At 51.4% G+C, this 27,810-nt stretch overlaps 1 protein-coding gene across 1 annotated transcript in view; it reads left to right on the plus strand.

Moving 5' to 3' along the window:
• Positions 1 to 3,777: 3,777 nt before the first annotated feature.
• Positions 3,778 to 27,810, plus strand: part of LOC119387224 (bcl-2-like protein 2) — a 69,699-nt gene continuing 45,666 nt past the window's right edge. Inside the window, exon 1 of the mRNA XM_037654544.2 lies at positions 3,778 to 4,499. Coding sequence (XP_037510472.1) covers positions 4,068 to 4,499 — 432 coding nt within the window. The 5' untranslated portion in view covers positions 3,778 to 4,067. The remainder of the gene's footprint in view (positions 4,500 to 27,810) is intronic.

The following is a 27,810-nucleotide window of genomic DNA, read 5'->3' on the forward strand; positions in this document are numbered from 1 at the left end:
TGAAGGAACGGGTAACGAGAAGCCGATGTGGCATGCTCCAGTGATTCCAAACTCGGCGCGACTTACGGATTAGCACCGCTGCTTTAAAACATATTCCGCCTTAAAAGGGGAATACGAAGGAATTAGAAGAGTTTAATTGTATAATTTGCACCCTTTTGTTTAGATATCCGTATATTCTTTTCTTTTCGTGCCACGAGTGTAAAGGCTGCGCGGGGCTTACCGTCGCGGTGAGAGCTACCGTCGCGGTTAATACTGGCAGCAGGGATGCTCTTTTACGTGCGTACACCTATCTCAGTTTCAGTTCGTCGCTCCCGTTCTGCCCGCCTCTATCTGCGAATAACTACCTCGAGAAATGCAGAATGCAGCTGTTTTAAGTGGGAATCAAACCCGCAACCTGAGGCTGCAGTATACCAGAACACTACAATCGTCGAGCCGCTGCGACAGCATGGCTTAATTAAGGGGGCCTGGTTCTACCACTAATACTTAAGATGCGGGGGCCGCGGCCCTCCTTGCCTGATGATCGGCAATCGATAAACACATACATGCCAGAAGTTTACTTTCTGCTCATACATACATACATACATACATACATACATACATACATACATACATACATACATACATACATACATACATACATACATACATACATACATACATACATACATACATACATACATACATACATACATACATACATACATACATACATACATACATACATACATACATACATATGCAGCCAGTGGAGAGCGGTTGCTTATGGTTTAGCCGAGGCTTCGTCACTGAATCGTCAGTGATGTCGTTCTGAAACAAGCGACAAGTAACTAGAGAAAGAAAAAAGAAGAAAAAGAGTTACATTGTAGCACACAGATCAGCGAAGCAAGCGATTATGTAACCGATATTTACTCTGTCCGAAAAGATTAATATGTCTCCTTTCTCCCGAGTCTTCTGTAACCGGACGTAAACGCTTTATTAACACGATTCGTTTCCTTTTTGACGGTCTTGCTTTCTTTTGTACGTGTCCTTCCGCATCTCTCTATCTGTCGCTACTTTCTATTGTCATCTTCATTCTTTCTTTCTTTTTGTTTGTTAGTCGTCCGTGCCAGGTACTTTCCGTTTCCTGTCCAAAGTGCGCGTTTTTTAAGAGACGCCCCGCCCCGTACTCTTCACAAATGACGCCGTACTCGGAGGAATGCGGAGTTGCGTAGTGGTAAAAAAACTGTACGGGTATAGGAAAAAGAAGGCTGGCTGAGCGGAAAAGTTTCAAGCCGCCAAGACACGCAGCGCGCGGCAGCAGCCGGTTTTCCCTCTCTCATTCCCAGCAGCGATTTCCATTCGCGCACGCGTACAAATTTCTTCGAGAAGCCTTTCATTGTTTACGAGCCACGCTCGACGACTACGCGCTAACTCGGCAAACGATGTCGAAGAAACAGAAACGGAAAAGCAAAACGCGGAACAGAAATGTCAAGTGCATGTGCCCTTTTTTCTTAGAAGCTCGTGGCGCTTGAGTCACCGCGGTTTATTGATTAATTACGATGGGCTTTGGTTGCGTTGGGAAAACTGCTGCTTGAGGAACAAATCAAAGTTGTCGTATAGTGCAACTTATAGCAGTCGTAGTCGTAGTAAACAATCCAGAAGCTCGAAGAGATGTGACCATATTTCGCCAATTCTAGGCCTATCGATCCGTGCGTACTGAAAAAAAAAAAAAAAAAAAGGCTTGTAGTTTACTTTTCTTTCTTCCCTTTTTTTAAGTTCTTTTTTTCGTAAAATCTTTTTGTATGGATGTTTGATATAATGATGTACGTACAATATAGTTGCAATGCGCGTTCAAAGAGTGCAGCCCAACGTCTGAGCTCTCCTACCATGCAATCAATCAATCAATCAATCAATCAATCAATCAATCAATCAATCAATCAATCAATCAATCAATCAATCAATCAATCAATCAATCAATCAATCATTTAGCATGTTCAGGAACAACTGTGAGGTCTTTGTGCTGGTGCGCGCAATGAAACATAAAAATAAATAAGCAAATACAAATAAATAAAGATATAAAAGACGTTCGTTGTTTCCAAACATCTGCTGTAGTTATGATACGAACGCTAGGCGAGTGACGTGCGAACAAGAAGAGGAGAAAAAGAGGAGAGAGAAGTAGAATTGTGCGCGTCAAACATTTGCATTCTTCAGATATCGTGTTTTTTCGCTCACGGTCACAATATGTATGCATCTTATGTTTTTCCCAAATTACTTTTTGCCTTACTTTATGCTTAAGTGAGCACCATGAGGTATTTTTGAAGAAACAAAGAAACAAACATACAAGGAAGCAAGCAACCGAAACAGATGAATAAATAAGCAAATGAATATGTAAATAAATAGATAAACCAATTAAGTTATATTGAACTCAGAACCATGATGAGATTACCTAAAGGAAGGGAGTTCTATAACTCATGGAGACAATCGCGAGGTAATTTCACCGATTTTCGATTTAAGTAGAGCGCGTATTTGTATCCTTGCAACTAAAACCAACAATGTACGTTCTTAACCACGACGGTTCAGTGGATATTTATCGTTCTACTATGGGTGGATCAGAATCGCGAGTTGGGCTAGTTGGTGGATGTTTTCAAAAATAAATTTAGTTGTGAGTTCAGCGCGGTGTCCTTTTCTTCTTTCTGTCCGTGTTTAACACGTTGCGCTGTCAATTTACGATGATATTGGTGGATCTCCAGAGGAAGTGTAGGCGCCAGCAGACGTGTTCGATTGTTACTGAGCCAAGAGCGTTTGTTGAGTAGTATACGTACGCTATTTTCGTCACTTAACGTGGGTACCCAAGTGCGTACGACGCACGCGCAGTGGTAACCAACGCCAACGCAAAGGTTTGCGTACGCTTTTCAAAAACTGCCTATTATGATACACGCCATAATGGGATACCCGGGATTAATTTCGACAATCTGGCGTTCCGAGCGCAAGATTGTCGAAATTTACATGACATTTACTTTAATTACATTAATTACATCACATTACATTAATTTACTTACATTTAGGTGCAAGATCAAGTTTATCTTGCACGAAAATGTAAGCGCTCGGATGTTCTTGCATTTTGTACGCATCGAAATGCGGTCGCCGTGGTCGGGAATCGAACCCGCGTCCCCGAACTTAGCAGCACAACACCCTACCTGCCAAGCAGCACCTCTTTTATAAAACATAAAGGATTCGTTGCCTAAGCTACGAACTAACATTAAAGAAAACGAAACCATGATAGAAAGAAAATAGTTAAAGGGAAAACAGTGACTGCGCCACTGATCGTGTTTCATACTTAATTTTGGTAGACACTGAACAAAAAGACAAGTACGTGATAACACGGATAACATAGAGCTGACATGGGCGTCCGGAGGGGGGTGCAAGGGGGGGCAGCTGCCCCTCCCTGGAATTTCGGATAATATTTTTCTATGTGGTAGCAATGAGCTACACAGTTTGATTAGCACACTCATGTCCCGGCCTTCTCTATTTCCAACCAATTTCGCATGTTGCACACTATTGATTAATCTTGCAGGTCATGTCACGGCAGTGAAAAAAAAGCTGTCAATGCTGGATCCCCCCCCCTTGCACCCCCCTGCAATAAGTTCTGCGGACGCCCTTGAGAGCTGATATCTTGATTGCTTCCCTTGTTCATTGAGTATCGCTGTGGCTGAAGTCGATTGGTTTTTTTTATCACACCAAGAAGTGTTTTCTACGTAGCCGCTTTACTGCGATTGAGAAAAAGACTGGGCGTTCTACAAAAGCGGCCTAGAAAGCAGAGCGCCGCTGGAGTCGCCATCAGTGCGCATGGTCGCCGCGATCGTTGCTATACGCCCCCCTTTTCACCGTGTTTCTCCTAGCGACCGTCAGACGGCGAACTGCGTCCAACTCGGCAGCGTGCCTCGGTTCGCGTAGGGGGAGCAGTGTGCGTAAGCTGCTTTCAAGCCGGCGTCGAGGGGAGCCGGCAGTCAACGAATCGTGTAGCCGGTGAGCGGTTGAGGACCCAGTGCAGTTGTTGTCTCGTTGCTGTGTCCGCCGGCGTCGCCACCATGGCCGTCAACGAGGCCGAGAAGACTCAAGTGAACGAATTGGTGAACGACTTCATGCGTTACCAGCTAAACCGGCGTGGCCTTCAGTGGAATACGTGCCCGCCATTGCCGCGACCTTCCAAAGTGTCTCTCGTACTGCGGACGCTGGGGGATGAATTTGTCACCAAATACCGCGAGGAGTTCACTCAGATGTGTGGCCGACTCGACATGACTCCCTCCGTGGCCCAGACGGCGTACACAGACGTCCTGAACGAGCTCTTTAGCGAAGGGATTACGTGGGCACGCATCGTGGGTGCCTTCGCGTTCAGTGTGGAGCTGTCGGCGCTCTGCGTCGAGAAGAACTGGTCCGAACTGGTGGACAGCATCGCATCCTGGTTGTCCTCGTACGTCTGTACGAGGCTTCTTCCCTGGATAAAGGACCACCAAGGATGGGTAAGTACGCTTCGGAAGCCTGACGCCCCCATTTTGCGCGACAGACGCGAGCCGGCGTTTTCAAATTCTCCCTCTGACGCCGCCGCCTGTTAATGAGCCTCCGCAGTTAATACTAGTCTATTGCCAGTCTCTCATATTGTTCAGACAATACCACGAACCCACCATTACTGCATGAGCATCAGCGCGAGTGCCTTTCCGCTGAAGTAATGAAAATCGTTGGCTTTCAAACATAAGTGGGCCACAAGATGGCTACTCGCAGTACAGCCCGACTGTTCTGCGCACAATCTTTTACTGGTTATCGAGGCGAACTTAATCTCTTGTAGTAGTGAGCACTGTGAACGAGTGATGTCTTAAATGACCTCGTTCTTGATGTTGCTGGCGCTGTTTACAAAACATGCCGCTTTGTCGAACTAGCTACGAAGTCGTCTCTCATTGTAACTGCCTCGTGTACGCGATTCTGCTTTGTGCGCTGCTCTTGTCAAAAGCAGTGGTACTACACATCGCCTTATAATTTGCTCGCGTCCCAAACTCAGACGCTCTTCATTATTTTGCGACAGCTCTCGTAACATGTCGTAAACTTGTGCTGGGCGTGTAGCACAGTACGACCATCGTTCACAAAGGAAGCTTTTCCTGCACTGCGTAAATGTAATCCAGTTTTATGTTTTATATAATGTGGACACGTCATATATGACGTGCCCACGGTTGTGCTAACTATAAAGAGCTTTCGTCGGCGGTGCATATCCGCTACATCAGCTTCCCTTACAACTCTTTGTAGTTATCTGCAGTCTGGTCCTCAGTTCAAGCTGGGATTAGCGCCTGGTGTGAGCGGAAATGCTGTTGTTTGCGAGTGTTACAGTGCTGTATAATAATATGGACAGACGGCGCGAGCTGTAGCTACATCCGCCCTTAGTGGCAGCCTCCCGATTAGTAGCTCAGCGAGAGCTCGCGCCCATGCGAGTGGCATTCTTCGGCTGACTCGTGGGGGCAGCATCGTGCCCAGCAAGCAGTCAATGGGAGTGTCGCCTCTGAGCCACTTCCGGCTCCTTCCGAGCCCTTATCGCGTCCCCAGGCAGTGCCTCCCTCCATCCCTCCGGCGGCGTTTTCTTGAGGAGCCTATCTAGCGGATGCCGGCGGCCGGGCCTCTCACTGGCATGAGTACTGAGCCTTAGAAGCGCTTCGGTTTTTCCTAGGGACGTTCTTGGGGAAGTTATTCGCGACTCGTCATTTGGAGAAGCAGCAATTTGTGTCGACTTGCCGTAGAAAACGAGTGACTTTTTAGTTCAGACCTGAACGAAAGAATTTAAGGGCTCGTTTTCTTTGTTAGACACAAAGTTAATGAGAACCAACAGACAATCAAGCCACGGAAAGTGCAGGGGCGTTATTTGTAGTAGTTATGATATAAATGTGAAGAAATTAAAGTGGACGAAAATAAAACTTGGCGCCGGCAGGGACCGAACCTGCAACCTGCAACCTTCAAAAATAACGCGTCCGATGCTCTACCAAATCACCTACCGCGGCGGTCGCCCTCTCGTACAGTTTATCGGATATATCTGTGCATTTTAAGTTGAGACCTGTCGTACTTTATTTCATGCATGTGCGGTTGCTCGCCGAGTGGCTGTCGTGACGTTGCTCGGCACTCGTCTTGCGCTAATTCTCCTGCCTTGGCGCCCAACCGATGCTCGCGGACCGTTCATCGGGCAATACGTGCGTCGCAAGCGCGCCGTCTTGCCCTACTGCGCAGCGAGCGGCCTGGTTTTTTCCAGAGCTTCGCGAGACCGAGGTCAACCCGACCGGCCAAGCCAGCGCCGAAATGGTTGTGGCAGGCGCTTCACGGAAAGGGCAGCATCGTCGTAGTTGCTCGTGGCGTGCTAACCCAATTAGCTGCCGCGTTCGATTAAGCGTTGCGGCCTGCGTTTGATTACCAGGCGGCGCTTTGTTCAGGAGCGCCTTCTCTGAACGGCAGCACTCTTTGTGCTTCAGAAACGGCCCTGAAAAAGAGGCGTCTCAAAGGAGTGCCGTGTCATCTGCGAAATCCCGACCGCAGGTGTTCGAGCGTCCGTCTGACGACGCTCGAACAGTAGGCGACGTCATCGCGTATTTTCCCCCACGTTGTTTATCGTAGGCAATCTCCTTTATCTCCCTTATCTACACTGTGGCACTGGTCAATTTTTGTGTGGCTCCCCGGGATAAAACTGTTGTTTATCAATCTCTGGCGCTTGTCTGTCGGGGTTTCTTTCGCGTTCGACGTCATCGCACAAAAATGGAGTTTCCGGCGCTTATTCCGAACCAATATTGAACCAGTGTCATCTCTATTAAATGGTGCGATTTTAACGCATACAACATCACATTGTTCGTATGAGAATCGACAGCTTGTGTTCGGGCTAGTACGTCTTGCGTTAAAATTCCGAGCTCGCACGATAATTGCTGGCAGCTTTGAGCGCATCCAGTCGCGAAGCGCATTTACTTTCGGCAACACGCTTTGGCATCTTTAATGCTTTATTGGGTATCCCCTGTGCTACAGATCACGGCTGTGCCTTCGCGTGTACTCAGTGTGCTCTAAGTGCACCGTCAGCGAATTCGCGTTCATGTCAGCTATACCGACAAACAGCATGCTGACAAGTATATAGGCGTCGATATGCCGAGCTAAGCGAGCAAGCTTAGTCAACTCGTAAGGCGTGTATCACCAGTCATTTATAGTGGACAGCTGGCCGTATTGTAATTTAAGCATTTTATGCATTTCGCCAATGACTTTCACCATACACAATTGCGACATCACAATTGGGCAATTTCACCAATAACTAGGGCAGCAGGTTCTGAACAACGAACTTGTGTACAATTTCTGGCACGTATAAATGAGTTTATCCAAGACTGGTTACGCTTATGCAGGTACACCGTGTTCTATTGTGTTTTTACGATTACTGTATCTTCATTAGTACTTTCAGCTCACTCTCACGTCAGTGGTTGCTAGCGTCTTTTCCGGCATAGTGTTTCACCGCCTGATACGCTTAAAGCCAGCTCTAGATAACCGACTACGTCGGCTAGCTGTAGTCAGCCCAGTAGTTTCGTTCTCGCGGTTCACATCGAAACACGTTTCCGCATGAGTCAGTCTAAACACATGTCTGCGCTCCACCCACACGATGTCACGTTTTGGTTAGTGCCACTTCCTGTATATACTGTTGCGCCAGCGTAACGATTATATAACTGCGACCTTCGTCGATATCTTAATTTGACGACATTCGCTGCATCGCTGTAGGACGACGCGCCGCAAAGCTGGGGTTTCTGCTTCGCGCGTCGACATCTGTAGTGTCTATAAATAACGCCGGCACTTCGTTTAAGCACTCCGTTTAAGCGCGCGTCTTATCCTGACTGTGTTAATACGGAAGCCAACTCGAAACTGTTTTCTTGAGCCGCTGTCCATGCCGCTGACCTGGCGTGTCCGGAACCGCTGGCGCGTTGCCTGCTTATGCCAATGAAAAGATCGGTAATCGTAGCAAAACGCCACGGCGTGCCCGATCAAGCACAGCCACCTTAAGAAGGCCGTGCGAAAGAGCCCCAGGGCAGTGTTCGGGTGGCGCGGGAGACCTTGGGTTCTTTTGATTCCGAGAGCTTTGCCCAAAGAACTTGGCGATCCCGAAGTTCTGCGTGCGCAAAGCTCGTATCTCTATATTGCTTTCCAATGCTCGCTCGGTTCGTTTCCTGAGCAGGTTTTGCCCTGGCGTCCTATGCTGCAGGGCTGGCTGCTGCCTTCAAGGTGAATTTCACCGTGCGCTGTCGCGCACTTGCAGCCAGTCGCAGGATCTGTTGCGACGGTTGCAGGTCCGGATGTAGCCGCTTGATTTGGCGCGAGCGATAAGTAGGCCTTTAGCGGCAGTTTTTGTGTTGAGGTTTTTGTTATAAGAAGTGCGACCGACAATTATCAGGTGGGGGCTCTTTTGGCCGAGGTCTGGAAAGCATTTGACTTTCGATCCATGCTTGGAGGAAATTGTCCTGAACCGCTTGTCTGAGTGCTAGCTAAGTGCGTACGTTCCATATGGAAGGTATTTGTTTTGACTTCTTAGCTATGGGCAAGGTCAAGACTGGTGATGATCATCATTGTTGCCCTGCCCTTTGCAACGGGCAGCCAAACGGAAAATTTGGATATGACAAAAAAAAAAAAGCGTCCAATCACTGGAGCCATGTATTTGCTGCCGGTCGTGTTCGATCCTGCTGATAGTTCGCACGCCAACAGTGTTCCAATCTTCGTTTCGTTGTTTCCACTGCCTTTTTTGTAGCGCACGGTTGCTTCTCAAGCGCTGGGATGTAGACGCATTCTAAAAGCAGCGTGGTAAAATCTGTATCTACCGTCGGGTTGCTTATGAACGCAGCTAGACAGTGGTGAAGCCCTGGCATCATCGCCGTTAGTTTCGTGACTTGTCGCAGCGGAGGAGGATGCTGAAACCTCGGTTTCAGGTTCTCCTCGGGCTCGCCAGTGTATATCACGACTTAGCGACGCGCTGCTGTGCAGCTGTTGCAGCTCAGCTTTTGCTGGCGAGCGGTAATTCAGCAGTTGGCAGGTTCGCAGCCTCCGGTCGTTCACCTCCCGATCCTCGGCCGAGAGATTCTGGGCTTCGCAACTGCTATCCTAAGGCGAATGATCGCCGTGCGCGCAGGTGCATTCCTTCTCAGTGCAGTATTTTCTTCGAGATGTTCCTTGAACTTCAGGCTGTATTGCTGTGCGGTCGCGGCAGCTTTAACTCGCCATTTAAGGTGCACTGTTTCTATCAACGCATCCCTTGTAGAGCAAGTTGAACGTACACAAGTACGCAGATTTGTGGGCATATTAGTGTTTGGTCGTTCGCGCTTCTCAAAGCACTCTTACAGCTTACGGATTCATGTGGAACCTGCTCTGTTTTTGCCACACACTTCTTCATTCGCTAGCAGTCATTTGAGCGTAGATACAGTCGTGCTCAATATGACTTAAAACGCGGAAGCGCGTGGCCTCACAACCTCAAAGGTTGGGCATGACTTCAGTTTGCCATCATTTCCACAACTAAATTGTATTTTCTTATTTGGTATCATCCCCCAGTAAGAGAGCACAGTATATATAGTCGTGAAGAAAGGACTATTTCAAGTAGCGGGTGATATTTTAAGCTCGTGAGGCCACGCGCTTCCGTGTTGCATGTCATCGTACATGTTTTGTCACCGCCTTGTTGACTTGTTTGACGCAGTAACACGTGTTGCGAAACCTACTGCTTCAGAGTTCCTTCGAACGAGCAGCTTACCCAGACATTTTGCAAACGAGGAACGCCGCCGGCCGCGCTGCAGCGGATACGAAGAGTGCAGTGTTGGGAGTGATTCATCAACGGAAGTCTCCCTCACTGTGCGTGTTAATGCAGTGCCCTTTTTTTTTTTTACGTTGCACAGTGCGCGCGGCCTGCTGACTCGTATTTACACTGCAGGATCGAGACTGGCAAGCTGCGGCGCGATGTGAGTCGGGACATCCGGTTGGCGTAAAAATGCTGGCGCTGCAGCCAGCGCAAATCGCCGCGGCCGCGCCTACAGTTTTTGCTGTTTTCTTACCTCTGCATACGGCGTCACATTGTGCCCGGCGCTAACGAGACAAAAAACTGCAGTCTCGTAACCGGCGTGGTTTAGCTTTCCTTGTCGAGTCAGATTCCGCTGCCGGCAAGGCCGCACGCAACTTTGCGGTGTTTTTTTTAGCGGTCTGTGGGAGCCGCTGCGATGTTGGTGCGCGGTCGACGTCGGAAGCGCATGAAAAGAGCAGTCCGGGGTAACGTCACATATTGCAAGGTTTTCAGCTACAGCCAGTAAAAGCTGTAGAACACATGACCGCTCGTGTCGTTCTTGTAGGACACCCGCGTTGTACTCCTGCAGCCTGGAGATCTATAGGCTGCCGTAAGTGCGTATGCATGCAACTTCTTCCGAGACGCCGAGACAGTTTACCGACGCCGTACGTGCATGCTTCACAACATCTCTTCATAGTTCATATCGAGGTAGCATTCCTCTTCATGCGTTAGGCTGTCGTCGGTGACCCAGAACAACAGTCCCCTGATGTACGTGTAGCGCATTCATCATTACGTAACATTCTGTCGCGTTTCCTTCGGCGAAAAACTGAACTCTCCAATACGCAGTGGCTCACGACTTTTTGTATACTACGCAACTATATGGCAGCCTACACGATTCTTCGGATGTGTGCGCAGCTGACGGGCCTCTTTCCCGCAGCTTGTGTATACGGCCGGCGTGAGGGAGTTTTTCGCACAGCTGTTTCTCGTGATCGTGTGTCTGCTCGCGTTCTGTTTGCGGGCGTGGTTTAGCGCAGCTTCGGTTTTCTCGCTCGTGTCCCCTACCCTACCCCGACGGTGCAACGCACCTTTCTCGCATGCGCGTAATGCGTGTTTGTATGCAGCCTGCTCGCGACATGTGCGAAATTGCTGCGAGCTCTGGTTTCGGCGCCCGTTGCGCCTCGTTTGTTCCCGTCACGGCTAGAGGGACAACCACTCCCCGGCTGCCGTATCGAATTGGATGGCGCTGCGCATGCGTTAGAACCGTGGGAAACGCGACCTGCGCCGTAGCATGCGCCTCGTTTGTTACACAGTGCACAACTAATGAAAATGGCTGATACACCGATGTTAAAGGCAGTGTTCGTATTCTTTCATACCTGTCAGGTGGTTGTCGCAGTCTGGCCACACTTTAACTGTAACGCTGACTGTGAGTACAATGTGGAGGTTTAGGAAATGGTACACGCAAGCGTTTCTGCGTAACGGAAGCCCCCACGTTTTGATTTCGTGAGTCCGGTGGTATGTGCCCCATACCCCCTGCGAGTATAATCGACAACACACTAACAAACATGGTCCGCTTATTTGCCACGTTATGACCAGGCGTCCTTGATAGCACCTACGACGCGCACTTCATGCGCGCCGGCCCTTCGTTTATGGAGCAATTCCTATTCTTTGTGTACTAACGATCTGCAGACACGTTTCCACGCGGATAGCATGCGGTCACCTTTCGGTGTGCTACTGGTGCGCGTGCGCACTTCTCAGCCGCCCCATCACACTCCATTTCTTCACACAAGTCTGGCGTTAGCGTAGCAATGCGCCCCTTTCCCACAGTATACCCCCTCATGATCCCTTATTGCGGCGGCACAGCCAGCGATGGGTGTGTGCACCTTCCAAGAATTCCAGCTCACGTGACCCTGCATGCAGGCGCCCTGCAGCAACCCGTCCTGCTGTTGCTGCTATGTGCGTCAGCAGCAACGGGGAGGCCGGCAGGCTGGTTGGCATGTCGATCGTTCACGCGCGGCGCCCCTGCAAGCAGACGCCAGAGCCAGCCGCGGCGGCAGAAGCGCGCACGAAGCACTTTCGTCTGCGCTCGTCGGCTCGTCTGTGTGATGCGCTGCGGTTCGCCGCGAAACGCTCACGCCCTTAATGGTTTGAGAATTTGGTCGCCGCGAGGTTCCCAGGATGACGCGGATTCCCAGGATGACGCCCACGACGACGTAACGGCTTGTAGCACAAAGGAACGCGCGCGTTGTGTCGCACGAGGGCAGCGCCGCTTGCTTTGACATCACTGGCCTGTGCTCTCGTGCACGCTGGTCTGCTCATTGTTTGAGGCATTGTTAGTTGCTCCGGGAATCTAAGATCCTCGTATGCATGGAGTTCGTAGTCTTCGGTATAAGACTCACCGAGAGGTTCTCTTGAGATTGTGTTCAGTTGCCAAGGGCTGGAAACGGGCTCTATTTAGGTCTAACGATACCTCGCCCGTTTGCTTGCACTGTGTGTCGCAAAAAATTTAAAACTTTTGACGCAGCACTGCCGTGGGGCAGCGCCGAACTGTGCACCGTGCGAACTCCGGTTGCTTTCTTCGCTAGGGGAGTTTAACATGTGCGGTGTGCGTGGCGTTCGCTTTCTCGCAGATGTGATCCCTGCAGAGCTTATAACAAGCCGACACAAGTGCACGTTTTCTTTGGTGCACTGCTCTATCGTGCGTACACACATGCGCACATGAAAGTCACTGGTTGTATACTGGTGGGCAAGGAGTGCGCGAAGGCACAGCCAACACACTGAGGGGGTGAGAAGGCAGAACGATCCGCATAAGACCCGGGGAAGGGTACGGCGCATGCAGTGCGAGCCATAAACTCGGCAGGGGAGGTCCGTAAATCACCGGGACGTAATCGCTGAGCTCGTGTGGCGCTCGCTCGCGGTTGGCGCATGCCTTTTTCCCCCATCTTTTTCTTCGAGCTCGGTACAGTTTCGTTCCCATGCAGCATCAGTTTTGCGGAGGCACGGCCGCGGAGTCGGCCATTGCGGTGCGCGGACGCGCGGTCTTCTTCCCGGGTTTCCGAGCCCCTCGCGAACCGCGGCCGCGTTGCAGTGCGGGGGGGATGCCCTCCCGCAATTTGCATCCTCTTCTCTCCGGTGTCGTGTTTCCGCATCCTCTTCCTCGGCCTCGCTCCTTATTCCGGATGATCGCGCGTCGTTTCTGCTGCGTTCGCGACGTTCTTAGTGGCGGCTGTCATCTTCGTAGCGCGCGCGATATAGTGAGGCTCGCTGCTCATCCTCCTCCCTCTCGCCTCGTCGTCGAACGCGATTCAAAAATGGAAAGCAGAGAATGATGCGCGTCCCCTCCGTCGCTTCGTCCCCCTTTCGATGCAACCCGCGTGCGCGGACCACTGCTGTTTCTTTCCCTCTCGCGTTCTGTCCCTTCTCGTGGCGGATATAACGGCCCATGACTCTTTCTCGTCCTCTTGCTCCGCGCAGTGCTCGTCGCTGCCACGTCGGCGGGGTGCATCGCTTGTTTAATCGTGAGCAGGGGCTAAGTGGAAGCGTCATTTGCATACGGCGGCTTGCGATGCAAATTCTCTCTCTCTGACACACTCTCTCTCTCTCCTTCCCGTTCCGCTCTGCGGTGTGTACGCGGCGTGTGAAACGAGCGGCTCGTTCAGCACGCGGCATTAGTTTGCTCTCGAATATGGATGAATCGCGGATGCGATTCGTACCACGTTGCATCTTTTGTATCGCAAATGCGTCCTGTGTTCTCCGTGGTATGCATCTGAAGCGTTGTCGACACCCCGTCCAGATCACGTACAATATTTGAGCCGCCTTTGTTTTACGGAACATGGAAGTGCTGTGCATACACTATAACTTATTTACGGAGCTGTAGAATACCCTTCATTAGAGTTTGCTTAAACGTGGAAGTATGCGCAGTAGCCTGCGCAACCGTCACATTTACGGGGCTGGCGATTTTACCAGTGAAAAATGTACAGCCACGTATCGTTGTCTCGTGCGTTGTGCTTAATTGGGCAACGTACATATGGCCCTAACAGACGTGTGCAACACTTCGAGTCCCGCCAACTATGCCAAACTTGGCGAATCCGCCCTGATTTTGCTCTGCCTGCTACATTGTAAGATGCAGCTTCAAATCATTTATTATCCATCGTGTAACCTATGCTGCGCCAAAGTTGGTACACAGAAAATTTTAAATGAGCGCGAGAGGCTAAAGTTGAGGCCCATAGTAGCATTTTTGACGTAGTGGCGCGAAGCCAAAGTACTATATAGTTACTAAAGTTTTCTGATCTTTAATGCATTCTCTGGAGATCATGAAGTCGTTTCAGGTTGCTTTGCTGTAGCAGTGCAACTGGTTTTTGAACATCACACTGTTATAAGTCACCCCCTGGCAGCGCGTGGTCTCTTGTTCGGCAATCGACCACCTCGGCACACCGCGTTGGTCGACGAGCTCCGGCACCCCGGGGTTCCCGACCATATCCCTTGGACGAAATTCTTCCGGTGACCGGTCGTAACGTGGATGGGAGCAGGTCATCGCCAGCGGGCAGGCGCGATTCGGACTTTGGTGGCACCTCGTGACCGTCCATGCCGCAGCGATCGTAAAGAGCCCGAATCTCTTCCTTCCGGTGCCCCCCGCTTGTGGTGGACCCCGGTCACCGCTTGAGCTGCTGCCCTCAGTCTCTAGGGACGCAGTCCTCGCACCGTTCTTTTTACATTTTACTTGACTGGTTCCTGCGGGCCTGTGGCTTGCATGCGTTCTTCTGTTATTCATTCGCCATATACCCAACGGGCTTCCAGATCGTACCGATGGATTTTTTTTTTTTTTTTTCACTTCGTCCTGGACCGCGACCTGTGCTTGTGCGCCAATCCTCCGGATGTTGTTCTTTTCTGTCGTGGACGTCGTTATTTTGCCCTTCGCGGCACGAATTCCTTGCCCCCTTTATATTTATAGCGCTGCAAGCTGCGAAAGTTAGCGGAGGTGTGTACACTTGCGACTCATTAACGCTTGAGCCTGTCGACACTGAAAAAGTAACGTTGGTGTGTTGACAGCTACGCAGTTTCCCCTGTTTCATGCGCTGTATTTTCGTGAACTGCACGCCTTGTCAATAGTTTTAAGAAACTGCAAGCGCAGCTTTTCGCCCGCTTATTTGGTTTGCCGCACATAAGGGGCTTCGAAGAATTAAACCATTTTACGTAGTATAGAATTGGATTGGGCAGCAGTCGTCCTTTCCGCGTCTACATTGGATTGCGTTTCTAATTGCTGCTAATGCCTGCTGCATACTGGCGACGGTATTTTTGTGACTATACGCTTAGCGGCTTCTGTATTCGATGTTATCGCAACTCGAGTTGTAAGTACGCAGTGAGGTTACTATGGTGGGGTTACGTCACATATGGACTTGAGTTCGTGTGTAATTAGCGTTCCAGGACCAGCACAAGAAAGACGGGGCTTGTTCGAATGTGCTACAGATGCCTTATACTATGCGCCAAGTTGTGAAGCTCCGGCCGCGCCGGACCAACCGACCGTCACTGTGTATAGGGCACGTATATACATAGGGCGAGACTTATATGTGCGCGCTGGTCTCTGGCCTGAACCGGAAACAGGAAGAGCGCTGCTTCCGACGGGCGTGACGGCCCCGGCGTGGAAATAGAAACGGCGGCGAGGGAGCTGGGGGAGGGAGGTTACGCCGGAAAATGAGGGCGCTTGCAGGGTGGTGGGATATGGCGCCGCGGCCCCTTGCGGGGTATGTTCGTTTCGTGCGTTTTTGCGTTCGTTGTTTCTGTTTTAGTGTTTCTTTCACGAAACAACGCCCCTTCCCCCAAAACAAAGCGTGTGTGATCGGTTAGACGTGAACTCTAGGCTGACCCCCACATGGTTGCCCGTGCTGTGTGGAAGTCTCTTCTTGTTTTTTTGCGTGCGCTCTTATTAACAGCCGAGCGGACTTAACGAAGATAACCACGAATACATTCGTCTCTGGCGACGTGGGGTGGGGAGCACCGCAGCAAACTATTCCCTTTTTTTTATCTTTACACGTACAAGTTTCTGCAGTTTCGTTCCTTTGTGCTCCCGAACAAACTTCCCCGTGCCCAGGAGCCATTAACGGCCATTGCTGCCTTTTTCCCGATTGTTTTATTTGTGCGGCCTCGACTTCTCTACTGGCAGCTACGTGATGAGAATGTTCTCCCCGCGTCACGTTCTATCCAAGCGGCGAATAGACGCTGGGAGACAGTGTGTGTGTGTGTGTATATATATATACGATCATCCGAGGCCTTGATGTTGACCGACAACTGGGCTTAGCTCCCGAGAACGCCGCTTTTTATCGCGCCGTGGTAATAAGTGCGGAGGCCATCGCTTTTTCCGATCTTCCTTCAATCCACGCTTGCGCCGCCGTCGTTTTGCCCTCCGCAAACGAAAACCTCGGCCACGTACACGTTTATTCTCGAATATTGTCTATCGAAGGAAATATCAGACGCGAGTTTCAGGTACATTTCGGGGGTTCATCCCGGCCGCGGCGGCCGCATTTAGATGGAGACGAAATGCTATGGAGGCATGTGTATACATAAATTTAGGTGCGCGTTAATTAAAGAACTCAGGCGGTTAAAATTTCTGGAGCCGCCCCGCCACGGTGGTCTAGTGGTTATGGCACTCGACTGCTGACCCGAAGGTCGCGGGATCGAATCCCGGCCGCGGCGGCTGCATTTTCGATGGAGGCGAAAATGTTTGAGGCCCGTGTACTTAGATTTAGGTGCACGTTAAAGAACCCCAGGTGGTCGAAATTTCCGGAGCCCTCCACTACGGCGTCTCTCATAATCATATGGTGGTTTTGGGACGTTAAACCCCAGATATTATTATTATTATTAAAATTTCTGGAGCCCTCCACTACGGCGTTGCTCATGATCATATCGTGGTTTTGGGGCTCAGAACCCCAACATTTATACTAGAAGTTGTATATTTCGGAGGTTGAGCGGGGCTCTTAAGGGAGTTTTGACATTCAGGCTTGTCATGTTTGGAGCAGGGCGACAAGTATATGGGGTATGCGCTGCTCACCGTAGCTGCAGTTGGTTTCCCGTGCTGTAGCATGACTGGCAAACGTTTTCACGAGGTGAGGAATTTCATCACGTCACGTTTCGCACGTTCCCGTCGGACGTAATTACCTCCTAGTTGATTCTATTTCTGCTGCGTTCTCACAACCGCACTCTTGTTGTGGTTAACCGTAGTGTAAAATTAGTTAAAATTAGTACTCTAGTACGTCACAATTAGTACACTACAGTTAAACACAGTTAGCGTCATCGATGTTTTCCCTCTCCTGACTGTCTGTTCGATTCTTCAGGCGAATCAGGATTCACCTGAACGAGTAACACGCAAAACTTCTTAAATGGACACTAAAGGCAGATATTAAGTCGACGTTGATGGCTGAAATAGCGGTCCAGAAACCTCGTAGTGCTACTTTTATGCCAAGAAAGTGCTTATTTTGAAATAAAATCACGTTTTAGTGGTCCGCATCGCGTTAGCGCACTTCAAATCACCCGCCTGAAAGCGGTATTTCGCACGTCACTGTTGCCGTGCCCAACGTTGCCCGCCTTTACTGCGCGGCGGCGTGCACTGGCGGCGTGCGCTATTCGGGCATCCGGTAACATAACGTGCATGCGGTATTTTGTCGAACTTTGTCAGAGCGACTTTCACGAGCGTGCAAAAACACACGCGGCAGTACGCGATACCGAAACTACCATTGAGACGCGACCGCGTGAGCGAAGCAGGGCTGGCAGGGCGCCGGGCGAAGTCAGTTCGGCGAAAACGGAACTTTGAACCACGCGCGCCGTTCCCCATGGCAACGCCAAAAAGGTTTTTTTCATGAATCAAACAGAAACGAACAAGCAGCATTTTATTAAGTCTCTTGATGCACGGAAGGTTCTTTTTTTATTGCAGCTAGTTTGATCACTAGTGATTAATTGTATTCAGACTCTCTCACGTCATCGTGTGATACATTTAGCTTAATTTCTCGGTAAGTAGGGCACTGCTGTTGATAATACTGCCGTTTTACACGTTGTCATACACTGAGCTTTCACTCTGACGTAAATTTTTATTTGCATTTAGTGTCCCTTTAAAGCAAAGCGTCTATACCCAAACTATATTGCAACCGTTGAAATATAACTTTTTCGATAGCCATGTTTGACTGCTGCGAGGAACACGCCGGACTACTACTATGCGATGTATATCTGGATGTATACATGGGCGGCCAGTTCGTGCAATGGCGCCATCTTTGCTTGCCAGGTCCCTGACGGGGCCAGCTGCTTCCCCTGCGGTGCGCACGCTTCCGCGTTCTCTCCTCTCAGGCTTTTTTTTCTTGCCTCGCTCCTGTTTTTCTTTCCACCTTTGTAAGCGTTGCTGCTTGCTCGCGAGTGCGTCGTCCAGCTGCTGCTGTGCCGCGTCAACTCCTCCGAAGGTTTTTTTTTTTTTTTTTTCTTCTTGGCGTGCGCGTGCGCCGCTTGCCTGCAGGCGCTGGCGTCGTTTCAGTGTGTGCCGGGAAACGTGTGCGCCTGAGGGTATATATACTCTCGAATTGGCTCCACGCGCGCACCGCTGCTTTTTGCGGGTGGGGTTCTTACGATTTGAACCAGCACGTTTTGTTCGGTACCGCGCACATTTTGATGCGGTAACGCATCAGTGTTCACTGTATGCGCGAGAGCGTACATGCATACGTGAGGTCCAGGATCACTGAATGCACACAACCTAGACGATCCCAGCCTTTGTCCTGTATTGGCCCGTGGAGACTCCCTTAGCGCTTAGGTGGTTCCCGAAACACTGCGCCTTGCCTTTCATTTCTGTACCATTGTCGGGTATGTGTACAGCGTGGTGAACCGCGGCGCAGCCGTTGTCGCGCGCCAGTCGTCCGTATCCCTATATAGCTATTTGCGAGCCTATCGTGCGTCGCCATGGACTCTTCTCTTCAGCGGGATGAGTCGTCGTCGGCATTGTGTATTCCGGGGCGTGGCACCTTCCTTCGTCTTGTGTGGTTCCCTTGATCCTGCCGCGGTTGCCCGCCGAGGGACACGGACGCTGCCTCGGATGAGCGACTGCATTCACAGCGCGGCAGTAAATCTTGCCCTATTAGTTGCTAGGGACACAATTAGCCTCACGCTCTGATGTGTGACTGCAAGCTTGAGTCCTTTACATCGCGCGCCATTTTCGGAAGTCCTACGTGCGACCGTTGTGCCCATCGCTTGGATTGGCAATGTGAAAGCCCTTGTTCACTGGTGTATACCTCGCGAAGCGGCTGGAACATTTTCGGGAACACTCGAGAGCCTGTAATTGTACATTGTGGTGTGGCCGCTTAATTGGTTCCGACATAATTTCGTGGTAAACACGCCGCTATGAGTAAACAGTGCGTTTATGCACGACTGGCGTATACATTAGCTCGCGCGCCTCGCTGGTTGCAGCATTACCATATTAGCTATAATCACATTTTCTTCGAAGCTATACAAATGTTAAATTTTGCGACAAGGCCGCGGTGTCCGCGTTTTTTGTTCGGACCGAGTTCCACGGGTAGCGTTGCGCAAATTGCGACCTCGCATAGTTGTTATACGCAAACTTAGCTATTTTGTGGAATCCGTTCGTCGTTGTCAGTCTGTTTATACCTTATGCAAGATATATGTATTGGGGGCTAACGCGACTGCAGTACTGCTTCTCGTGGCTAACTCATACCGCGTGGGTATACTGTCACATTTCTGACTACTACAGCAAGCTCGTTGAATTCTGGGTATATTCGTAAATTTCCACGTCACGTGCGCGGAAGGTATCCTGCTCGCTTTCTGCACAGCGGAGTCGACCTTCATCGCTATACTTCTCATCTTAACGCCGCAAAGTTCTCCTTCGAAACTCAAGTGATGCGAAGAAGCGCCTGTGAGAGTTACTGGCTCGTCGTGCTCGGGTTCTTCGTGCGGTCCCAGCTCCTCCGTACGACGCAATTCATTTTGTGCCTCCAATTCATTTCGCGCGTCTTCGTGCTAATCTGAGCACCTCGACTACCTTGCTAGCTCCCCTATTTCAGCACCACCGCCTTATGCACGGCGCCCCGGGGGCACAAGCTTGTTCGTGCCGCGCACGTATCAGCCGTCCCCGCCAAAATGCTCTCCGTCGACGAAGCGATGCCGAAAACTAAGTCGCCACTGCTGGCGGCGTGGGAGTCCAAATCGAATTACGGGGCCAACCGCAGCCGTACGAGCGCACCACCGGCTGGCATTCTCTCCCATCTCGCACCAACTCGCCGCCTACTCGCGTATGCTCAGCCTCCTCGGGCCCCGTCTCATCATCCACGTTCGTTTCTCGCGTTATAGCTTTTTCTCGTTACGGAATGCAGGTATATATAAGAAAATAGCGCGCGGAAACCCGTCGCCGCCGCCTGCGCGCCCGTTATCTCGTTCCCCGCGCACGCTCTTCATTTATAATTCACGCCCTGGCTTCGAGCTCGCTTGACGCGTTGGAGTTCGCGCGCCTGAGAACTCCTTTCTCTCCGCCTTCCCCAGCGTTTACCCCGCTAGTTTCTGAGGCGAATATCTGCGTGGCTTTCCCAGAAATTACGCGCTTTATAGGGCTGCCTTTGCGCGTGGTCTCTGGAGTGTGTGTGTGTGTGTGTGTGTATATATATATATATATATACAAGCTGCTTCGTTAGTGCGTAGTACGTTAGAGCTTTTCTTTACCTGTGCTCGGGGATTCTCGCTCGAATAACTTCGGAACTCTATAGGCCTATAGCTTATGCTCGGTATCGTTGAACTTTTGCCAGACAAAAGCAACGAGCTTGGAGCAGAAACCTCACGCTTCCGAGAATTCAATCAGCGCTCGTCGTTTCATCTGCTTGCGATATGCAAATGAGGTGCTGCAGTCGCCCAGTATTTTTTCACTATGTAGTTTTTAATGTTTTAGAAAGGTGTCGGCTTTCTTCGCGATACTTCGGACCGATCGTTGAAATTAAAATGCGACGTCTCACTCTCGCATTTGCGATGCGGCTTTCATCATGATTGATGTAGCCTGCCTGATTGGTATACTGACGCGCAGACACTGGCAAGTTCCAAGGCATGTGTACATATACACGCGTCTACTTTGCAGCGCAGTAGTTCTAGTCGAACCGAAGGGACTGCCGCATGAATGGCGCCGTTGGCCGCTGCTTTGCACCGACGACCGCTGTGCACTGCCCTTCATTCAATGGAGAGTTATGAAAGGACGCGAGAGCACTGCCGTGCGTGCACCGCTCTGACAGGCTCGCACGGTCAGTGGTGTGTGTGCATGTGCGTAGAGCGCGACGTGAATTTTACGTTCGCGTCTGTCGTCATTACTGCGCTTGTTTTTGCATTCATGTATAGTTTTTTTTTACACCGCACGCTTCAGTGCGCGTACTTTGTCTTTCGAGTCCCCTCGCTACAGCCGTTGCCGTTTCTCTCACGACCCGCTTTAATGGCCCTAATAAGCGACGGTGCATTCCTATTGTCTTTTCCTGAATGGGTCCGAGGAGATGGCCGCTGAAGGTGCGAGGAGGAGAGGTTAATCTTAATCGTGTACGTCGGGGCTCCCACTCCCCCCTGCCCCGTTCTCCTTGAACCGTATCAGCTGGTGATGTCATTTAGTCTTCTGCGCTTCTGAGACGTTGCCCTGTTTTGTTTACTTCTCTTTGCTCGTGTCTTTCATCTTACATCCACGATTTGCTCTAATCTTCAATCTACCCCTCAGTTTTCCCCTCCCTCTCTCCTCCATTCTCGTTCCCCGAAAAGAGAAACGCTGCTCGGGCCTCGACAAGCTTCGCGAGCCCTATACTCCACGAATGATGACGCCGCTCCGCACTTCAACCCTCCTCACGTACTCTAGCGTGCGCGCTGTCTCCAGCGCGCGATCTCCCATCTGGCGTCGCGGAGCCCATTGTTTTGTGCTCTCCTCCGTGCGCGCGCTCGTTAGAAATTAGTGCTCCGAAGCTCGTTCGCTAAGGGCCTGGAAACTGAACGCAGCGCTTAGTTCGGGAGAGGAGGACATACTGCCTGCTGCTGCAGCATTGTCTTCGTTCCGCGCCGTTGCTCGCCCTTCTCTCCACTGTGTGTGTCCACTTTCTCTCCGTCATCCCTGCAGGGTATTGGTGAAAGCCTGCTTCTCTGTCGTGTCTCGCAGCTGGGCACTTCCCTTCATCTTGGCGTAAGTTCGTGCGTGCGTGTGAACGGACGTCGTCGCACTCGCGGCTCTCGTTCAGAGGCATGCTGCTGCTCCTCGTCTTGGAGATCGTTTTCTCCGTCATGCGAAAAAACGCTTGGCCCGTTTTTACTTCTTTTTTTACTGTTTTATTATTGAGCCCCGTGTGCTCTCGCTCACGCCACCTCCCTCGTGTTCATTCTTGCGTTCCGAGGGCCCGTGTATAAGGCCCCTGCGTGATGACACCGTAGGAACAGTGGTGGTTGTGTATACGTCGAGGGCGGACGTAATAGCGAGACCTCGCTCCCTTTTTTTTTTATTCGTTTCTTCTTTCGCGTCGTTGTTCGTGCAACGACGGGACGTCCCACTCGCGGGTGCCGCTAGCGAACGACTATGCACGGCAGCATTGTTGTTTGATTTTGCTCTTGTCTCTCGCTTCGTTGCGCCCGTCGGTCGTTCGTGAATCGCCGGTGCCGTCCCGTATAGCGATGCGTATCAGCGTCTCCTATTCGGAAAACGGACTCGCAGTGCACTGCACGCGTTCCTTGCTTGGTGAATGGGCGCCAGCTATCTAATGGGTGAATGGGCGCCAGCTATCTGCCGTTGCTTGTGAGAGTAGCGCCAACGATGGCCATGTCACGTATATGGTTTTTTAAATGTTTCTTATCTAAGCGCACTGTAGGGTACTGTTGGTTTGTTGAGTGGTCATTTTTTAGGAAAGTAAACGTTGCGTTATCTTCTGCAGCCCGTAACGGAAAACTGCTCTTCACCACAGGGGTAATGAAAGAATAGATGAGAGGGTATTGATAAGACAAGTTAGTTTGTGCTGGCTGACACAAGCATGTGACGATGATTTTGCTGGTAAATCGCACCGGCAGCGCTTCCTGTATTCACTTAGCTTGCCTTATACTATATATAGTGCAAGATGCTGTTTCTTACGCGCGTTTCTTTCTTTTTTTTTCTCTCAGCCGTCTTCTTTCAGGCAAAACTTTTCCATTCGGAGGAGAAAAACTGCCTTTAGATCGACTCCCGAGGCAACGCGTAGCGCGGCGTTTGTTTTCCGAAAACTCTGTGGCGATGAGTTGTGCTTTCTTAGGGGCCCGAAGGGCTCGGGATGACGAACGGAGCAAGGTTGCGTAGACGAAAGATGCTGCAGTCTCGGGCCGCCTCCGCATCTCTCCTCCGCACACTGGCGCGCGCGCTCTCCGTTGCGTCACTTCCAGAAATACGTGCTGCTTTTCATGAGAGAGGCGGTCCTGTTTGCGTGTGCTCTCCCTCCTCCGCTCGTGGGTCGAAGGAGCTGAGTCACGCGGGTCGCGGAACATCATTGCGGAACTGCGGCGCCTACGAGAGACGCTCGTGGTGGGAGGCTGGAAATTTATTAATGCTGCTCTTTGCTCAAAGTCGGCGGCGCGGGCGGCCTCTTCTTGCCGTTGCGCGGGCACTACTCGCGCATGTAGTCGGTTTCTCTCGTTCTGTATAGGATCGCCTTCCGGAAGAAAGCGTGCGCGTGTTTTTTTCCTGTCTCTCTGAGCCTGTTTCGTCGTTCTCTCTGTACTACCCGCGTACGTGTGTTCGCTCGTAAAAAAAGCGCGTGGCATCCACCCCCTCGCCCCCTTTTTTTCCACTAGGATCGCGCGCCGGACCTCCCACTACGAGTGGCGAATTGCTCAATGCGGCGCCTTTGTTGACGTCTCGTCTTGGCGAGTTTGGACTCTTCGTTCGCCGAAAGGGAACGCCCCTGGTGCAACTTTTCTTCCGGGGTTGGCTGTTGTTGCTAGGGTTGCTTGCTATGGGGGGTGAAGCTAAGCGCGCGCGCGCGCCTGTCAGCGTCAAGTTGCCTGATTAGCCGGCACATTTCTGCGTACCCTCGTTTCTTTTTCTTGCGCTGGCAGACTTCCTGCGATAAACAGGCAGGGGAGCAACATAGCCTCAGTTCTGTTACGGAAGTGAGCCTTGAACGACGGGCGCCTGTTTAAGTATGCCGAGACAGCGACTTATTCTTGTGAGCAACAGTTCACAAGATTGAAGGCACGGCCAGTGTGTTCTGCAATAGATGCCTTGCGTTGACTTCACTGAAGCCGCCGTGTTGGAGCACCAGCATCGAGGTGACGCGAAGTTTGTGACGTCACATTAATATAATCAAAACATCACATGCAGGCGTTATTCACACGCAGAGCCGTTCCTGCCACGTCGTTATCACACTGAAGCAGGTTAACCGCAACGTGTTTATGTTGCGTTGACGTCATGAAAGCCGCCATCTTGGAGTACCAGTACGTTCAGAAAGTTTATGTTGTGTTGACGTCATGAAAGCCGCCATCTTGGAGTACCAGCACGTTCAGAAGCTGCATCCATGACATCACGTGTGAGGCCACCTGTAGCCAATTTCGCCATCCTCATTTGCCTCCGCTGTTTCTTCACTTGAATACGCATGTACTTGATGCATCAACACTATGTCTGGCCCTGCGCTGCCTGACCGGAGCTTAAATGGCGACATTTTAATCAGCTTCACTATTTAATGTCAGCTTTCGCAATATCGGGTCCCAGGTATAACTTTCTCTTTTGTCTGTCGAGTCGCGCTTCCAGAAAGCGACAGCGTGTCGTTCCTAGCGCTTCGCGGAAACGGCTGAGGGAGAGGGAGGCCTCGTAGGCGGTGTCTCTAGTCCGTCTTTGGCGCAGTATACCGTCGTCGTCGTCGTTGACTTTCCAAATATACGCCCTTTTTTCCCCTCGATGGGTCGGCATCTTCCGGGGCGCCAGGTGCAACCGACAACAGCCGCGCCGGAAGCGACGCCGAAGTCGGGAGAGAAAAAATAGCACGTGCGGTAGGAGGGTTGCTTCTAGTGAGGGGTGCGCGCAGGGGCGTGCGTACGTGCAAGATCTCTCGGCTTGATGAAGGCGCCACGCAACGCTCAGCCGAGCCGTCGCGACGCTCGGTGCCTGTATTTGGCAACAAAGGTTGGGATAGCACGGCCGGTGCTGCATTCGGTATCGCAAAGTCCGTGCAGTGCCGGGTAAACTGCGGTTATACGTCAGCCATTCTGAAAACTTAACTGGCTACTGAATGGCGCGTGAAATCGAGGCTTAAATGCGTCCATTCATTGCACTTGGCTAAGTCATTATTGCATAGTTCTCATTTGTTTGGCACAGGTTCTTAAGCGACTTGAAATGGCCAACAGCATTCTGGCTGTCGTACTGGTGGGTGCGGGCCGTAGCTTTGGCTACGCGCTGCACGCATTCTCTATAGGAACCCTTGTATCCCCTGTTCGCTGCTTCTGCTCAGCAAATCATCTAGCTGACTGGCAGATTCTGGTTTGCTTTGCTATTTCTGTGTCCCGATAGTAATCGAGGGGTAGCACTGTACGGGGGGCTGCAACGATGGCAGCGGATGTTCATACTGTGTTACGCGTCGTTCTTACCCGTATATAGAATTGAGCTGTAGACGCGCGCCACATTGCAGCTTGCTTCGCAACGTTGCACATGCCGGTCCCCGCAGATCTCTGCGAACGATACTAAACTCCTAAGCTGCCAGCATGGCGTGTCTAGCTACTGATGAACAGCTTGTTTCGCTCGCCACAGATTTGCTTCATATTATTGCGGGCGTGGATGGGTGGAGTTCAATCTGTCCTGCAGCCACACAGCCGTAATTATGCTTGCCGCTCTTCCAGTTCGCACGATCCGCATCCGCCCCTGACTGTTCGGAATATCGTTTGAAGATCCACGCCTTCATGGTTATAGTCATAGCGTTTTGTAGCTTCAATATACCACATTATAGATATCTGTAAATATGCTGTTAGCGTTAAGCATAGTCTTCCAGGTCCACACAAGGGTGTGCGTACGGCGAGCGCCAAAGACAAGATGCCATTGTCGCTGCTTGAACAGAAATTACTGGCATGGGAAGCCCAATGCGTCGCTAGGTTTTGAAACATATCCACATGACTCGGTCGATTGTTTGTCCACACCGGAAGTTGCGACACACCGATTTCGCTGCAGTAATTGAACTCCGCGGCCTTCAAGACTCACTGGACCAGCACTTCTTTTGTTTTCGCGACGTGCCCGTTCGCGCCGTTGTTGGCTACCTACAAGGTGTATAAAAGGTCGTAGGGTCTGTCTGCTCGTCGGACCTCCGACGCAGGTATATACAGTTGCCACAGCGACTCATAATGGCCAGTGGTGGCCTCGGTGACAGCGCATGGCAGGACACAGAGGAGAAGCAACAGATTGCGACGATTATGGGTCGACAACGGACGTCCACTTCCGGCGGTTAACGAAGGGAACGCTGCTGATGGAGCAGGAACAACTGCTCCTCCTCACCCTCCGCCTCCTTTCCGAGTTTGTCTCTCAGCACGACGGTCGTACCCAACGCCAAGCTATCGCGGCTTGAACGGAAGACTACGCGTGCGTGTGTGTGCGACGGCTCCTTCCACTCGCGAGGCGAGGTTGAGTACAGCGGGAAGAGACAAAAGGTCGCCTTGAAAAGAAAGCCTTTTCCCCCCTTGGCCCGCGTATTATGCAAGCGCGCGCAGGTGTCTTTTCTTCCTTGCGAAAACGGCTGGCGATGCATGCCGAAGGCGGGCTTGCTTTCGCCGGGTTCCTCGTGCGCGACGATTTGACTCGCCCGCTCGCTTTGGCATGGCGTTGCCACACTCGCGCCCGCCCGCGCGATTGGTCGACGGCTGCAGCTTTTCTCGGAGGCGACGACGGCAGGTGTTTTCGGTTTCCTCCTCCTCCCGTTCACCTGTGCGGTCCGCCCCACACCGCCACTACTTCCTTGATTATCATTACGGCGTCCACCGTAAAAAGCCCTTTGGTCTCCACGCACTTTACTGCTGCTGCGCCCACCCCCTCATCCTCTCGCGACGAAGAACCCATGGCCGTTCTCGCGCGGAACGTATCGGCGCATCGCGTGGCGGCCGCTGCACACGCGAGCTGAGTTTGTAACGCAGTCAATAATTGTCCCAAGGCTTCCTGTATTCACTCGTTGAAATGTAGCAAAAAGTGTGTTTACACCATCACAATTTGTGCGCAGAAGCAGCTGTGCTAAGACGACAGATAACGCGGACTGACGTTTCTGAGGTTTCTGCACACTCTAGAAAATTTTGCGTAAGGGCAGTGTGCGTAGTCGACCGAGCGGTGCGCCACCGCTCTGTCTGCATCCGTACGTATAACGACGCAAGCCGGGGCAGCCATCAGGCGCGCGTAGCTGGCGTACCTCCTGCCCAAAAACGTCGGTCACACTCCGACGCTCTGAATCGGTGTTCGCGCACCTCGCGCGGTCGCTAGCCTCCCGCAGTGGCCCGAGCTTCAACGTCGGGGTGACACGCACCGCGAAGCAGCTGCATGCAGCACCCGCCTTGGCGCTGCCCAAAAATACCTCGCTCGCGTGGCGGCGGTGGCGACCGCCAGCCAGCCAGCCAGGTCGGGAGCTTAGGCCCGCCAGGGATGCGAGCATCGACCGGAGGCGACACCCCCTTCCCACCCTGGCTTCGTTTTCAGAGCCGCTCCCTCCCTCTCCCTGCGTCTCCCAACTCTGACGCTTTCGGGGAAAAACCCGGAGGATGGCCGCAGTTCCACGTGGGGCTTCTCTCTTTGCCTGCCGGCAGAGTGGTGTGGTTCGCACGATTGAAAGCCTCATTTCGTGAGGCAGTATGCGCCGCGCGATTTTCCTGTCAATTCAGCAGCGTCGGCTGTTAAAGAGGAGTAGCTGTTAATTCGTCTTATTGAGTTCTGGGTTACCTCCCGATGAGTTACAGCCTGGAAGTCGCTCTTTTGTGTATGCTCTCTTAAGTTTAGCTCCAAACTAATTTACGTTGCGGTCCTAGCACGTCCCTCAAACTTCGCCTATCGAGAAAACCCTCTC

This window comes from Rhipicephalus sanguineus, chromosome 3 (assembly GCF_013339695.2).
Source record: "Rhipicephalus sanguineus isolate Rsan-2018 chromosome 3, BIME_Rsan_1.4, whole genome shotgun sequence".
In the NCBI taxonomy this organism is placed as follows: domain Eukaryota; kingdom Metazoa; phylum Arthropoda; class Arachnida; order Ixodida; family Ixodidae; genus Rhipicephalus; species Rhipicephalus sanguineus.